The 15762-nt window shown below is 41.5% G+C and overlaps 1 protein-coding gene across 6 annotated transcripts in view; it reads right to left on the bottom strand.

Annotated features, from left to right (window-relative positions):
* Nucleotides 1-15762, bottom strand: part of arhgap32b (Rho GTPase activating protein 32b) — a 127261-nt gene that overhangs the window by 38191 nt on the left and 73308 nt on the right. For 5 of the 6 annotated variants that reach the window (XM_078265405.1, XM_078265402.1, XM_078265401.1 and 2 more), the window contains 7 exons: nt 13462-13599; nt 11712-11804; nt 9014-9136; nt 8342-8419; nt 5663-5744; nt 3733-3783; nt 61-135 (listed from right to left, as the gene is read on the bottom strand). In XM_078265405.1, coding sequence (XP_078121531.1) covers nt 61-135; nt 3733-3783; nt 5663-5744; nt 8342-8419; nt 9014-9136; nt 11712-11804; nt 13462-13599 — 640 coding nt within the window. The remainder of the gene's footprint in view (nt 1-60; nt 136-3732; nt 3784-5662; nt 5745-8341; nt 8420-9013; nt 9137-11711; nt 11805-13461; nt 13600-15762) is intronic. The other variant, XM_078265404.1, reaches the window with a different exon arrangement.

The raw sequence follows: 15762 nt of genomic DNA on the forward strand, positions 1-15762 counted from the left end.
ACATCAGTCGGGTTGTGGAGTTAGTTTTTGGTTATTGGGGGGGGGAATTTTTTTGTCTACCTGAACTTAGGCTGTAGTGGTTTAGCGGGTCGGCCACCCATGCACTGTCCTGTATTACACTCTCCATCTCCAAGTCTGCATGCAGCCCGATGGACAGATGGACCCACAGACAGATGGATGGATGGATGGATGGATGATGGAGACAGGAGAGAATCGGCAGAGGGAGAGAAGCACTTCAAGTTAGAGAACAGAGCAACTGTGAACTTTGGGACTGTGAGGTCAGCAGCTTTGCATAGAAATGACACTTTAACGCTGGAGGCAATAAACAGTTTTGTTAAACAGATAAATGAAAATGTTTAGTAATCAAGTATAATCAATTCAAGAAACGTTGCATTCATCAATAAAAACAAGTCTTCCTACATGAGATAACTTCAATTTAACTTTAAAGTTATAATCCTTAAGATTTTAATGAAATCAAACCCAGTTTGTTTTAATACTATTTATGGTCTGCATTTTTTCACCAATAGCCATTCAGTGTATTTACATTTGGGAAGAAATGATTATCGGTCCTGGCTGATTCTCGGGCCGTTATTTTCAACATGTCTGCCGTGAAAAAGGTCTATGCCATAAGAAAGTTGTGCTATCAGACACAATAGCTTAATCAGGCTGCCAGCACAGTCTAAGAATTATTGATATACTGATTCTCGGACCGTTTTTTGGCAGTCTGCAGATGATCTGTATCTGTGTTTTATTTACCTGATAACCGATAAAGTTATGAATTAACAAGTGGTCTACTTGGGCTCGGCTACAGCTCTGTGTCTGTCCCTCTGCTTCGGTTTGACTCCCCACTGAGTCTGACTTAATGTCCCCCCCCATACTGGGGATTATGTTGAAAGTTTCTAATTATATTAAATAATGGCTTAAAGCATCTAAACAAAGTTTTGCGTTAGAGTTTATAACATCCCAAAATCCTAATTCTGATTTAAAGATTTCCATTTTCACTGTAAATGCATATCCGTTCCAAATATCGGTCATTGGTTTCATTAACTGCTAATAGTCAGTATTGGCCTTGAAAAATCAGTATCGGTCGATCCCTAATTTACATCCTCCAACTACCTCTCTATATAGTAGTCCATTATTGGTGGCAGGGTCCGCCATTCCTGCATGAGATTCAAAGGGCCTACCTACCAGCGCGAGGGAAACAGCATCATATAATCCAGCACTACTCTATGTAATTTAATCTGGTTTTTACCAGGGTCAGTGCTGACTGCGATTGTTCCTCAAAAATGTGTCAACAAAACAAGACAACGGTCATCATTGGCATTTTTTTGGGGATCTGGCTGCACACCTCCAACTCCTCAGCAAGCTGACCACTGTTTACCACTTAAACATTTGAATATATTTTTTATATTATTTATTTTTAAGCCCTTCCTAAATAGGCGTGATCTAGAGGAGGAAATTGACACCTGTATTAGTTCAATACGTGTATCTGGCCGAGATTTTAACCCTTCGTGCTGGTTCCAATCAGTTGGTTTTAGAAGTCCCAAGGTGGAGGAACAAACTGTGGGCTCATCGCGCTTTTGCAGTTGCTGCCCGAGACTCTGGAACAAATTACCCCCTGACATTCACACTATAACAGACATAGCTCTTTGTAAATATAACCTCAAAAACATATCTATTTAGAATGGCTTTGAATACATAGTAGCACTGTGACATTTTCCTTTCTTCCTGCTTTGATGTATTCTTTTTCTGATATTACTGTGCGTTTTAATTTCTGATTTTACTTTATTCTTGTTACTTGATGTAAAGCACTCAGTATACCTGCTGGTTGCTGTGAAGGGCTAAATAAATAGATGTTGATAGATTGATTGAAAGGGGAATTCAAAAAGTTCAACAGGAAATTATGAAGGGAAATGTCACAGTCCAAGGTGTTTTCACTGTTGATTAGTTTATTTTACTTAAATAAATGCAACATCTTTCCAAATCGTGTTAAAGGTCCCATGACATGGTGCTCTTTGGATGCTTTTATATAGGCCTTAGTGGTCCCCTAATACTGTATCTGAAGTCTCTTTTATTTAGACCTTAGTGGTCCCCTAATACTGTATCTGAAGTCTCTTTTATATAGACCTTAGTGGTCCCCTAATACTGTATCTGAAGTCTCTTTTATATAGACCTTAGTGGTCCCCTAATACTGTATCTGAAGTCTCTTTTATATAGACCTTAGTGGTCCCCTCATACTGTATCTGAAGTCTCTTTATATAGGCCTTAGTGGTCCCCTAATACTGTATCTGAAGTCTCTTTTATATAGACCTTAGTGGTCCCCTAATACTGTATCTGAAGTCTCTTTTATATAGGCCTTAGTGGTCCCCTAATACTGTATCTGAAGTCTCTTTTATATAAGCCTTAGTGGTCCCCTAATACTGTATCTGAAGTCTCTTTTATATAGGCCTTAGTGGTCCCCTAATACTGTATCTGAAGTCTCTTTTATATAGACCTTAGTGGTCCCCTAATACTGTATCTGAAGTCTCTTTTATATAGGCCTTAGTGGTCCCCTAATACTGTATCTGAAGTCTCTTTTATATAGACCTTAGTGGTCCCCTAATGCTGTATCTGAAGTCTCTTTTATATAAGCCTTAGTGGTCCCCTAATACTGTATCTGAAGTCTCTTTTATATAGGCCTTAGTGGTCCCCTAATACTGTATCTGAAGTCTCTTTTATATAGGCCTTAGTGGTCCCCTAATACTGTATCTGAAGTCTCTTATATAGACCTTAGTGGTCCCCTAATACTGTATCTGAAGTCTCTTATATAGGCCTTAGTGGCCCCCTAATACTGTATCTGAAGTCTCTTTTATATAAACCTTAGTGGTCCCCTAATACTGTATCTGAAGTCTCTTTTATATAGACCTTAGTGGTCCCCTAATACTGTATCTGAAGTCTCTTTTATATAGACCTTAGTGGTCCCCTAATACTGTATCTGAAGTCTCTTTCCCGAAATTCAGCCTTGGTGCAGAATTACAGCCACTAGAACCAGACCCACACTGAGCTTTCCTTAGTATGTGGCATTTCTGTCTGTAGCTAATAGCTGTAGCTATAGAGGAGAGAGGGGGGGCAAGGTGGAGGGTGGGGGTGTGGCCTTGACCAAATGCCACTTTGCTCATTTCAAGCCATGATGTCTCTCTCTCTCTCATGGGCGGGCCACATTCTCTGGGCGGGCAAAGCAGAGAAAGGGGAGGTAACCTTTCTCCTTATGACGTCATAAAGGGAAGATTCCAGATCGGCCCATCTGAGCTTTCATTTTCTCAAAGGCAGAGCAGGATACCCAGGGCTCGGTTTACACCTATCGCCATTTCTAGCTACTGGGGGACCATAGGCAGGCTGGGGGAACTCATATTAATGTTAAAAAAACTTATAAAAGTGACATTTTCATGCCATGGGACCTTTAAATAATCGTGAATTTCAATATTGACCAAAATAATCAAGATTAGGATTTTTTCCATAATCGAGCAGCCCAACCACAGGTATCGTCACATCAACCAGGAAATCTTAAGGATTAGAACTGTAATTACATCCAAACTCGGATGAACAATATGTCATACGAGTCAAAGTTGTGCAAATGCATTTTGTGTGTGTGTGTGTGTGTGTGTGTGTGTGTGTGTGTGTGTGTGTGTGTGTGTGTGTGTGTGAAGATGGAGTGAGTGGACAGCTGGATGAAGAGTGTATACCAACACGCACAGGGGGGGAAGAGATTCCAAGAAGCAGGCTGCAGGCCAGAGCAGGGGGAGGCTGAGGCAGAGGAGGCACAGTCAAATGCAACCAATCAAGACACACGCTAATACTACTGCACATCCAACAACAGTATTAATAATGCATTACAGTGGAGAACAAGCACGCATCTTAAACATCATCACGTGTAGTTATTTGTCCCGTTGCTGATAATAAACCTGATCCGGGATCATTCACAGTCATGTTAATATTACTGACCACAGGGCATCTGCAGGTCATAGACAACCAAATATTAGACTTTGGTTGTTGCGATGTAGATTATTAAAAAAAAACCACAAACATATTTCTGATGGAACACACTGTAGCTAAAGAACATAACTAATCAACAAAGAAATAGCAAAATGAGCAATTTAAGAGAACAAAAAGAAAATCTGTTAAATGTATTCAGGATATCTAAATAATCTATTTGACCTGCGGATACTCCGTTAAGAAAAAAATGCATGATTGGCATATAAGGACACATGCAAAAAAAAAAAAACACACAAAACAACAGCAACAAGCATTGAATCATTGCTCAAAGCAGGGGAGTGGGCAGGCAGATTAAGTTGTGTGCTGTGCGTGCACTGTAAGAGTTAACTTTTTAGCGCAAGACATATTTCTGATCAGCCACACAATGTAAAAAAAGGCTCAGAAACGTTTGAAACTTGATTGGCACGTTCACATAACATGGGCGTCCAACAGCAACTGAAACCCTGCGCCTATAATGCTATCCCTTCCCTCATAGTTGTGGATATCGTGGGGTTGGTGTGTCGTTTTTTTTTTTACTGTGTCATCACTCAATGCAGACTCAGGGGCTTTTCGCTGGTAAGGAACACCGGCTCCACTCGCCCACCCTAAAGCCAGCCGGGTGGTTGTGACAGTGAGTCATTTTGGTTGGATCAGTCTTTGGGTTTGGAAGATGTGGCGCGCATTCAAACAAGACATTGAGGTTTGATCAAAAGGCTTCGTTAGAGCAACGTGACATGAAGAAGTGAGGGGAAAGTTCATCCCAAGTCTTTAGCGCAGACGCCAAATGTTGTTGAGTGTTCTCTCGGACGCCACATATATATTTGTGTTTGACACTCTCAGGAGCATGCTAGAGAGCTTATCTGTTTGTTCTGGAGCGCAGTCGATTAGCACATTTGTTTGCAGTGGATTTGCATAGCGCTGAGTCAATATACCACGATAAGGTGGCTATTTCAACGGGTGATGTGTCAGGGGTTTTCCTTTTACTGTAACATGCTCTTACATTCAAGTTCTATTATCTTTATACTGATGATTATGTATTGTGATTCCGTTTTATGAAAACAGGCAAAGAACTCTAACAGGGCTCTGTATATTCAATTTCATTTTCAGGATGGGCAATATCTATACCGCCACCGCATTCCACTCATTCAAAGTGATGAAATCATGGTGTAAAAATTAGGGCTGTCAATCGATATTTTTCATGACACGACTGTCCTAGTTAACTTGCGATTAATCTAATCTAACTTGCAAAAACTCTTATCTGTTCTAAATGTTCTTAAAAGGGGATATTTTTCAAGTTTTTAATGCTCAAGTGGTACTTAAGACCGGACATACTCCGGTACTCAGCACACACTCACATCCACAGTACATGCAGATAACTTTAGTCTTGTGGAGAGAACCATCTGGAAGGGCTTTGAACTCGTCATTAACACATTCATTTTGACAGCCTTAATAAGAAAGGTAAAACCAGAAATTCACTATAATAATGTTTTTAACCTAAAATCAATCAGACAGACAGACACACACACACACATATCTAACCGCTACCTGAAATAGCAGACATATCAATGAGACATGAACTGCCATCAGCGATAAGCTCCGTCCAACACATTTCCTGTGAATAGTTTAAGAGGAGGAGGAAGAGGAGGAGTACCTGGTTTTGGCACCGTGTTGGTCATGGACTGCGGCACTTTATCATTTATGAGCTCCACACACTCGCTGGGAAAGAAGCCAACCTGGGGAGAGCACAGGCAGGAAGTACAATCAGATTTAGATGATAAAACAAAGACTAAGAGAGAATCGACACAGTATCTATGGCTTGGTTTGCTGTTTAGGTAGCGGGGGAAATGACCACATCACACATTAAGTGTATCTGTGTACCTGCTGCTCCAGTGGATGGCAGTTTGGTACAGCTGTGTTTTGAGGTATAAAAGAGATAGATATATATATATATATATATATATATAAACACAACTGAAATTTAAACCCTACGTTGTATACAGCCAGATGTAGCCCAGTGTCACTAGGATATATCCACCACGTTCCACTTCCGGGATTGCTCAGTTGCTGTCGGAAATTCTGCCGGATTTCACTCTTTTTCAGCCAGATGTCCGTCCCCTTCCTCTTTCTTTGTGTTGCCGTTCTAAACGCCGGTGGATTTGTGAGGACTATGGTTACCTGCTCCTCAGATCTCTGCAGGGTAAATCCAGACAGCTAGCTAGACTATCTGTCCAATCTGAGTCTTCTGTTGAACAACTTTTGAACGTACACGTTCCACCAAATCAAGTTCCTCCCCGAGGCTATTTAGCAGAGGCACCGTGGCTCCGTCCGCCAAGACGAATGTGATTGGTTTAAAGAAATGCCAATAAACCAGAGCACGATTTTCTCCCATCCCAGAATGCTGTGTGGACTAGCTAGACCCTCCTCCGCAGCGCCGTGAAGGAAGGTCTGGTAAAGCAAGACTACAGTGGCACTGACTGACTACCTCCTAATGGATACAGGTGGTACTGCAGGTGTGCTTGTGTCACTTCACTCTGTGCATTTGCTGCTCAGTTATAGTGCGTTCCACTTGTACTCAGTAGTTGGATTTTCCGAGGTCAAAGTCGGAAACACTCCCCCTTACCTCGGATTTCCGAGCTCAGAACTCAGACAACCTCTGGGTACACCGAGCTCAAAATCCAGCATGGCTGCCCCGTGCAACAGTTGTAAAAGCTGTAGCAACATACAGTTATTAGCACTTCTGTCTTATTTGTCTACACATTGCACACACAGTCCGGTCCAACTTCTATCTGTGGACATGTTGCTATAGTGCTTGTATGCACACAAAAAAACCAGCGTACAGCGTTGGCTAGAGCTAACCCCACAATGAAAAATCTGACTTGTAAATGGAATGCATTCAACTCGGTTATTACGTCATTCCCAGCTTCGGCTTCCGAGTTAAATGGAACGCACTATTAGTTTCCCCAACACATGTCCTGTGTGAGTTCCAGTCAGCCATTAGTATGAGTCTGGAACTTGTAGTTCGTATATAAAAGTGGCTGCAGAAAATCAGACATGTCTCTGCTCCGCTCTGTAACCCAGAGGACGGCAGGGGTGTCCAGCCACTGACAACTCATCTGAAATGGAGCTGAAGTGATGGGTAAGTGGCTGCTGGCTGCCATCCTGCCACTGAGCCCGACTGGCAGCACCACTTCTGGTAGGCAGCGGGCCAAAACACACGAGAGCAGAGAGGGCAGCGTGGGGGGAGGGGGGGCTGCAGGTCAGAGGAGGTTCAGCCACGCTTGAGCCTCAAAGGCAGGCTTTGTTGCTGCACTGAGAAGATTCTGATTGGTCCTAAAGTAATCTCTTCAGGAGAGTTTGACATCGAAAATATTGTTTACATCATGCATTTAATAATAATAACTTTACTTGATACAGAAACTTACAAGACACAGGTTACTCTGTCTTCACTCATTATTTTTTAACCACAATTTAGAGATTTGTGCTTTTATGTCACTTGAATTATTTCTAAGATGCTTCATGCCTCAATACACACAGGGCTACATTTACTCAAAGAATGATGCAAATGTGCGCTCTAGTTTCTGCTGATGCATTGTGTGTGTGTGTGTGTGTGTGTGTGTGTGTGTGTGTGTGTGGGGGGGGGGGTTGCACATTTATGCAAGCTTCCTTTGCACATTAACTTCATATGTCTACAGTTAACCTCGCAATCATTGATTCATCAATCATCAAAACATACAATACATAACATAATTGCTGCCTTGATAACTTTCCCGAGTATTACAAACCACTGTGCAGTGTTTTGATAAGGCTTTAAACTGAACTTCTTGAATTATATTCCATGTCTCACACACACACACACACACACACACACACACTATTATTATCCTACACTTCAGAGTAACTTGTAATATGCAAGAGGCTGTTAATTTAACAGTTTGTTTTTTATATCCTCAAAAATTATATCTCATGATGCTCAGAGCTGAAACTGGGAGAACTAAGATGGTAAGAGAAGCCCTAAGCTACACACGTTTCAATGTGTTATAGGATTGGAGTAAAGACTGTGTAGGAATATGAATCAGTTCCGCGTTACAGGGGGCGGCACACACCCTGTAATCTGCTCAAAAGCCTAACAAGAAAGAGAGGATTTGTATTTTACTTTGTCTTTTAACAAACTCTGAGCATATGGAATCGGCTTTACAAAGCAACGTTCAACTTGTCCTTGAAATACCTCAAATCTACTCAAAAGTTTACAGCTGAGGAAAAGACAGAGAATGAGAAAATGTGTGTGTTTTGTTTTGCTTACAGTCTGCAAAGTGCTTTGTGAGCTGCGTACCTGAAAGCCATGCTTGCCCCTCCACCATGTGGTGTCTTCTTTAGGGGGCATGTCGATCACGGACACGATGTCGCCAACCTGCAGAGGGAGGAATGATAGAAAGAGTCCGATTGTCCCTTTACCTCTTATCGATAGATGACTACAATAACTTTCAATACGAAGAGCATACTTCTGTTAAAAGTGATCTGTCCAGAGTTGATGTCAAAAAATGTATCTATTCAGCAACTGAGTTTGTTCACAGTGGCATCAGTTGTAAGAAACCGGTTGATTGCAAGTAAGGTTTTCACATACAAGGAATTTACCTTGGTGTTTGGTGTAAACAATAAACAGAGCAGAGAAGATAAAAAGATAGAAGCAAGTACTGCAAACCATCAAGAAACATAAATAAACAAATAAGAGAATCTTTTAAAATATATGTAAAATATATCGGTTTTAAAAATGAAAATGAACAGTTTTGACAGCTTTAACATTCGTATTTGAAAGACCGCTTTATTGCCGCTGCAGTTCTTTTTCCTTTATCTCTGTCTGTCAGCAACAGATGAGGAAATATCTGCCAGGAATTCAGATAGAATCTCAGTACATCTAGAGACAGTGTGTTTGTTTGTGTGTGTGTGTGTGTGTGTGTGTGTGTGTGTGTGTGTGTGTGTGTGTGTGTGTGTGTGTGCGTTTCACCTCGAAGGACAGCTCGTCTGAGGCCTGGGCGATGTAGCGCTTGATGACGTGGGCGGCAGCGATAGCTGGCACGTTGATGGACGACTCTTCATGAACCAGCAGATGATTTCCCTTATTGTCAACCTAACACACACACACACACACACACGACTTAACACTTTTTTTCCAAACAGTGGCAGCCATTGGCTAACCGATGACTATGGGAAAAGATACAGCAACATGACAATATAATAGTCCTGCCATAAAAAGCAGCGACTCCTTTTCTACCAGCGTATTCAAGTATTGCTGCTGTTGACAATCAGGACTTCATAGCTGGGATGGCTAGAAAATGCTGCCGTGTGCAAGTTTGTAGTAATCCTACAGCAATACTGTAGTACTATATCTACAAAAAACAAAAACTGTATTTCTTAATCGTCACATACAGACAGTACAATGTAGTGAAATTCTATTACTGCATTTAACCCATCCTAAGTATTAGGAGCAGTGGACAGCGATACATACAGCATCGGGGGGAGAAACTTAGGGTTCATTGTCTTGCTCAGGGACAATTTGACTTCTCACTTGATTTATTACCTCAGTAAACATTTTCATGAGTTTATGGCCTCAATCACTAGTTTCAAGTCTTCTTCAATATAGCATGATGTTCATTTTGTAAATTATGGTCCCATTTATTTTAGGATAGATGATAAAGTGGAGGATGCTTTTGGGGCGTGGCTACGCTTAACTGATGCTAACCATGGCACTGTGTACAATAAAATAGACCTGAACTTGTTTTTCGGTGTTGTCCATGTTTTCATCTTAAATTCTGAGCGTCTCACTGTGTGTTTTCACTTCATCAAAGTTAATTGGAACATTTTGCTCGCCTAAAAATGTCTTGTTCAGCGTTCGGCAGCACCTTGCCAACCAAAGGGTTGAAAATCTAGGCTCCAAAACGGCAGTCCACAAACCAATGGATGACGTCACTGATGCTTTGTCCATTATTTTTACAGTCTTTGTTTGCAACACGTCATTGTGATTTCTTTTAGATATTTCTTTTTGTTGCATTACAAAAGTCTGAGACTAAAGTCCCAGCAACTCAGACAGAAACCTCTGCATGGCTATTATACTGTGGTAAAGGATGATATCTTGCAGCTTTGTAACTGGAAAACAATACTACAATGCTTTTCCTTATTCCCAATGTGCAACAGTATCCCTGAATTTCCTGAAGGACTATTTCATGTGTAGGTAAGATCATTCAAAGGCAGGAATAATAAGACATTAACTAATCTAAAGCAAAGCCTACACCTTTTGGTAAAAAGGCTCTCAGATCCACTGAAAACAGAGACGAGACTAAATATGTTCGTCAACAAACTTTTTCCATGACTAAGATGAGACGATGACGAGACTGCACCAATGTCCAAAAACGCTGACTAAGACTAAATTAACATGCATTATTGTTGATGAAAAAAAAGACGAGACTAAAATGTTTTGCATAAAATAAACACTAAGACAAAATCTCTCTTCATTTTTCGTCTACAATCGTCTCTACTTTTTCATCATGAGATGAAAATTCCGGTATCTACCGGGCCGAATAGCAACGCGGATTTTGTTGCCTCATTTCGGTGCGCAGGCACTAAAATGCCTGCGCTTCTTTCTGATGCTCCGAAACGGACGTTACGGACAACCGAAGCATCGCTGCATGTGCCGCTAGTTAACACTAAACTTGACAGCAGGTAATGTTAGCCTAGTGTTAGCTAGCAGCTGGATTAAACAGGGTAGAAATGCAGACAGCTAAACGGTGTAAAGCGTGACTGTATTTAACTGTAAAGGATTCCAACAGCGGGACGTCCTACAGTCACCACCTGCCGTCCTATCTAGTGGTTGTTCAGCAATTCACTGGTGAAAGAAGTTATTGTTATAAGTTATTTATTACATTATAAATAAATCATTTAACTTTGAGCATATGGCCTTAGCAATAAACAAGCCGTTCTTTAATCTCTGCTAAATCTCTTTGCTTTGGAGACATCGATACGTGCTTTACATTTACCGTCCTGTATCGCACAGGGACGCCGGAGGAAACCCAGCAGCTGATCCACTTTCGGGCTGAAAACGAGCAGAGGTTTCTGCGTTCATGTTGTAGCCATTCATTATTGTATTGGTACTGTATTATTGTAAAGATGTGTAATTCATTCCTGTTCATGCACCTGTACATTGTTGTTGGTTATGATACAGGACACTAATGAAAGAAATGGGGTATGGAATTAATGGTATGGTATTTGTGGTCTTGTGTGTCTTTTTTTAAAAGTTTTATACATTTGAGTGCCTTTTTTATGTGTGTGACATGCAAGTTATGGTTCTAATAGTTGTAATAACGTTATGTTTACTTTATTAGGCAATAAAGACGGATTTTTGTTAACAAAGAAAGTGTTTCTGAACATCAATGACATTCAAAACACACCATGTCATGTGTATAAAAATATGTATTGCAAACAGACCTAAGTATGTATGATGATGTAACCAAGTGGTGTCTCATTTCATAGGGGTATGTTTTCACCCCTACCCCTTACCACTCGGTTTTGAGGGACAAGGGCTAGGGGGAAGGGGTAAGACAGAGAAATGAGATTCAGCCTAAGACTAAATTAAAAATAGGTGACAAAATGAACACTAGTTCTTTGGACTCGGTGTGCTCCTTAAAAGACACAGGGCAGTGCAGTCTCACCTCCATCCACGTGAGGGCGGGCCCACAGTTGATCTTGTTGTCAGCGATGGCTGAGAGCCGGGAGAGGTAAGCCAACAACATCTGGGAAACTGACTAACATGGCAAAAAAAAAAAAAACACACCGGCCAGTTAGAGACAGCACATTTACTTCAGATAGTACCACTCACTACTGCAATGATCCACTACTACTAACACACTGAATACTTAGCTCTTATAATGGGTGGTAATAAAGACCATTAAAAGTCATCAGGTCCTTGTGTTATGGAAATGCAAATGGACTGCATGTACAGTATTATTGTGCTTTTCTAGTCTTAACGACTACTCAAAACACTTTAACATATTATAGGCACCATTCACACACACACACACACATTCATACACTGGTGGCCGAGACAGCCTTTTTTTCCCCCCCATTTAATTTAATTTCAAACCTTTATTTAAAACTTGGGGCCCATTGAGAGAGACCCTTATTTTCATTGGGGCCGAGTGCACAGCATGCATTTCAGCGAATGACATTATAATAATAATTACAACATTTAAATTACAACAGATAAAAAGTTTAAATCAGGTAAGACAGACACAGGAAGATACATACAGTTCATTTATCAAATCCTTAAACTGACTGACAGATGGGGGAGAGACCCATTTTAAAGTGCTTGGTGCCGCATTCCAGGAATGTGGAGCAGCAAACGAAAAAGCAGTCCTGCTCATCAGATAAACATTCACACACATAAGATAGACATTCCCATCAGATAAACATTCAAACACCGATGGCGCAGTTCGGTGTTCAGTGTCTTGCCCAGGGACGCTTCAACATGGGACTGCCAGGGATCGAACCACCAACCTTCCGAATGGTAGGTGGTTCTACCACCTGAGCCACAGCCGCCCGTTATGTGTTCCCTTAGTGACGAAGGCAGCTAATTACACAGCCGAAGAGTGTTGCATGGTAGTATACCACTTGAAATGCAGCTATGACTTCAAATCACAAGAGGAATTTTATAGAGTTTTATAGTTTCTGCTGCCCAGCATCTGCACATTTGAGTTAAAGATGGCACTTGCTGCAAGTTAACTGAGAAGAATGGGTCGACTGCAAGTTTAGGCTTTAGTAGCTGGACTCTTCTTTTTGTGTGAACCTGCACACCTTACATCACTGTTCACTATTGGGACCCGTAGGCCAGCCTCAGCCTGCATTATTCAAACTGCTGGCAAATAACATTCAAGGAACAATGAATCCTATAAACACAGCACACGCACGCGCACACACACAAACACGCACACACCTGTGATAAAGTGGTTTTACCAGTTTGGTTTGACCATAAAGGTTTCGTCTGGCTCAGAATACATTTCACAGAGGGTCTGAAGAGGGAACAACTGGCAAACTATCAAATGGTGCATTCCAAAGACAAAGGCCATGTGGATCATTAGGATATCTAAGCACAGTAACAGGTTTCAGCTAGAGAACTGAAACCTTGCTTTCCTGTATTTTAAAAGCATATGGGCAGCAAATGCTACCATTCATTTAATTTAGGGTCTGGCCAAGTACCGGATGGTTTAGTGAGAGCATAAAAAAAAAAAAAAAAAAAAACCCATTCTGTGAGATTTAATACTGCATACGGTGTGTGTAAAAAGGTCTTACCTGGGGATAAGATTTATTTCACGTTGAAAATCGGATCCAAATCTGATAGAGCTCCATATTGGATTATTTTGCTTGTAAGCAAAGAGTGGGTAGATGTGTACTTTGAGCACTTACCTCTGACTGGTCAGTCAGAATGTCCAATCGAGGCAGCTCAGGCAGCTGTGAGAAGCGTCGGTCGTAGATGCAGAGGTGCAGGTGCTTGTCCAGGACACGGAAATCTTCATAGCTGCGCTTTACAATCCAACTTCGACCCTTCAGAACGACAGAAAGGAACACACTCATTGATTATCTCTTCATTGAAGAGCTACGTGTGAGAAAGGTTTCCATTCCACTGCAGCAAGGTTGAAGTTGATAGTTTTCCACTAATTAAGATGGAAAAATGAAATCACAGAAAATAACGTCTGAATTGCTACACGCTGTGCGTTTATTGAAAATGCAACGTTTGGGTCAGCTACTGCAACAACCTAAACAAATAGGAAAGGATGATTGGAGAGGCACTTAAAAAGTAGTAATACACAATCACGGTTTAACCGCAACAGACACCTCACAATTATCAGTGACAGCACACACAATAGTTGAGGGCACTCCAGGTGTCTAAAACAATAGAAAGGTATACCAGTTGGGGGAGAGAAATACATTATTAAGTCCTTTACATTGCTGCCAAGTGTTTTGAAAGAAAAGATTCACGTTGAAGCTTAATGAATGCATTTTCCTTACTTCCAGGCAGTAATTGGTTTCCATTCATTTCTGTACAATATGATAATTAACTAGCTGATTCTGTGTGGGATCGTGTTGAAGACTCTTCTGGGGTTGGTGCATTCAGGTGCTGGTGAGGAGCATCCAACGTTTGAGTATCTTAGGGCAGGCTACACACACCAGCAACTCCGAAACCAGCAATTTTCTTTTTATTCTTCATTTTTTTTCTTTTCCTTAGAAAGCACCGAATAACTCTTAGGAAAAGTGCCATACAAATAAAGTTGATATTATCATTATAAATAAAAAATACTGTGTACTTTTACGCATTAAAAAACAAAAAAACAAAAACACTAGATGGCAGAAGGGTATTTTACAACAACACTGAATGTACCATGAGCTTACAAGGTGCAATTGAACGCACCATAAAGGGGTTATTTTTTTCTGTGACAACTCCGACAGCGGCAGTGGACGTCCCGCTGTTGGAATTCTTTCCAGTGCAATTCAGCCACGTTACACCGTTTAGCTTTCTGCATTTTAAGTGTTTAAGCCAGCTACTAGCTAACGGTAGGCTAACGTTACCTGCCGACAAGCGTAGTGTTACCTAGCGTCACATGCAGTGATGCTTCTGTTGCCTCTAACGTCCATTTCAGAGCACCAGAGAGCAGCAAAGGCATTTAAGTAGCAATTATGGCACTGAAATCTGCCTCATCAGCCAGGTAGATACCAATCGTCCATATTGGCACCAGGTGTTGGTACCCAAACCTAGTTGCCAGTAGTTGATAATTACATTACATGTCATTTAGCTGACGTTTTTATCCAAAGCGACTTACAATTAAGTGCATTCAACCTTGAAGGTGCAAACTCCAGACAACAAGTAGTAAGTGCAAGTACATTATCTCTAAATAGGTAATGCTACAAAGAGCCATATGAAAGTGCAGCATCAAGAAATATATATATATATATTTTCTTTTCTTCTTCTTTATCTGAGGTGTAGTCGGAAGAGATGTGTTTTTAGCCTTCGGTGGAAGATGCACAGGTTTTCGGCCATCCTGATGTCAACAGGGAGCTCATTCCACCATTTAGGAGCCAGGACACCAAACAGTCGGGATTTCGTTGAGTGATTAGTTGTCCCTCGCTGTGAGTGGGCAGCAAGCAGGTTGGCTGATGGAGAGCATAGGGTTTGACCATGTCCTGGATGTATGCTGGGATCCGTTCGTGGCCCTGTATGAGAGTACTAGTGTCTTGAAGCGGATGCGGGCAGCAACTGGTAACCAGTGAAGAGAGCGGAGGAGCGGTGTAGTGTGAGAGAACTTGGGGAGGTTCAAGACAAGTCGAGCTGCTGCATTCTGAATGAGCTGCAGGGGCCGGATGGCACATGAAGGCAGGCCAATCAGGAGGGAGTTGCAGTAGTCTAGACGTGAGATGACTAGAGCCTGAACCAGAACCTGAGCTGCCTTCTGCGTTAGAAGGGGACGTATCCTTCTGATGTTATGCAGCATGTATCTACAAGTGACTTTGTGGATAACATTACAAGAAGAGCCAGCAGCCCAGAGGCTTAGAGACAAGCAAACTAAAACCTTTATCAATCGACACTGCTGTGACTCTTCTGTTTTCCCTTTTTGCTCTGGGATGGTCTCTTCTGTCCCCACAGACACTCTTCTTTTCATGCCTCTACAATGGCAATGCCACTGTCTCAGCCCTTCCTAGTAAAATGCAGTG

Source organism: Sander vitreus, chromosome 13 (assembly GCF_031162955.1).
Source record: "Sander vitreus isolate 19-12246 chromosome 13, sanVit1, whole genome shotgun sequence".
In the NCBI taxonomy this organism is placed as follows: Eukaryota; Metazoa; Chordata; class Actinopteri; order Perciformes; family Percidae; genus Sander; species Sander vitreus.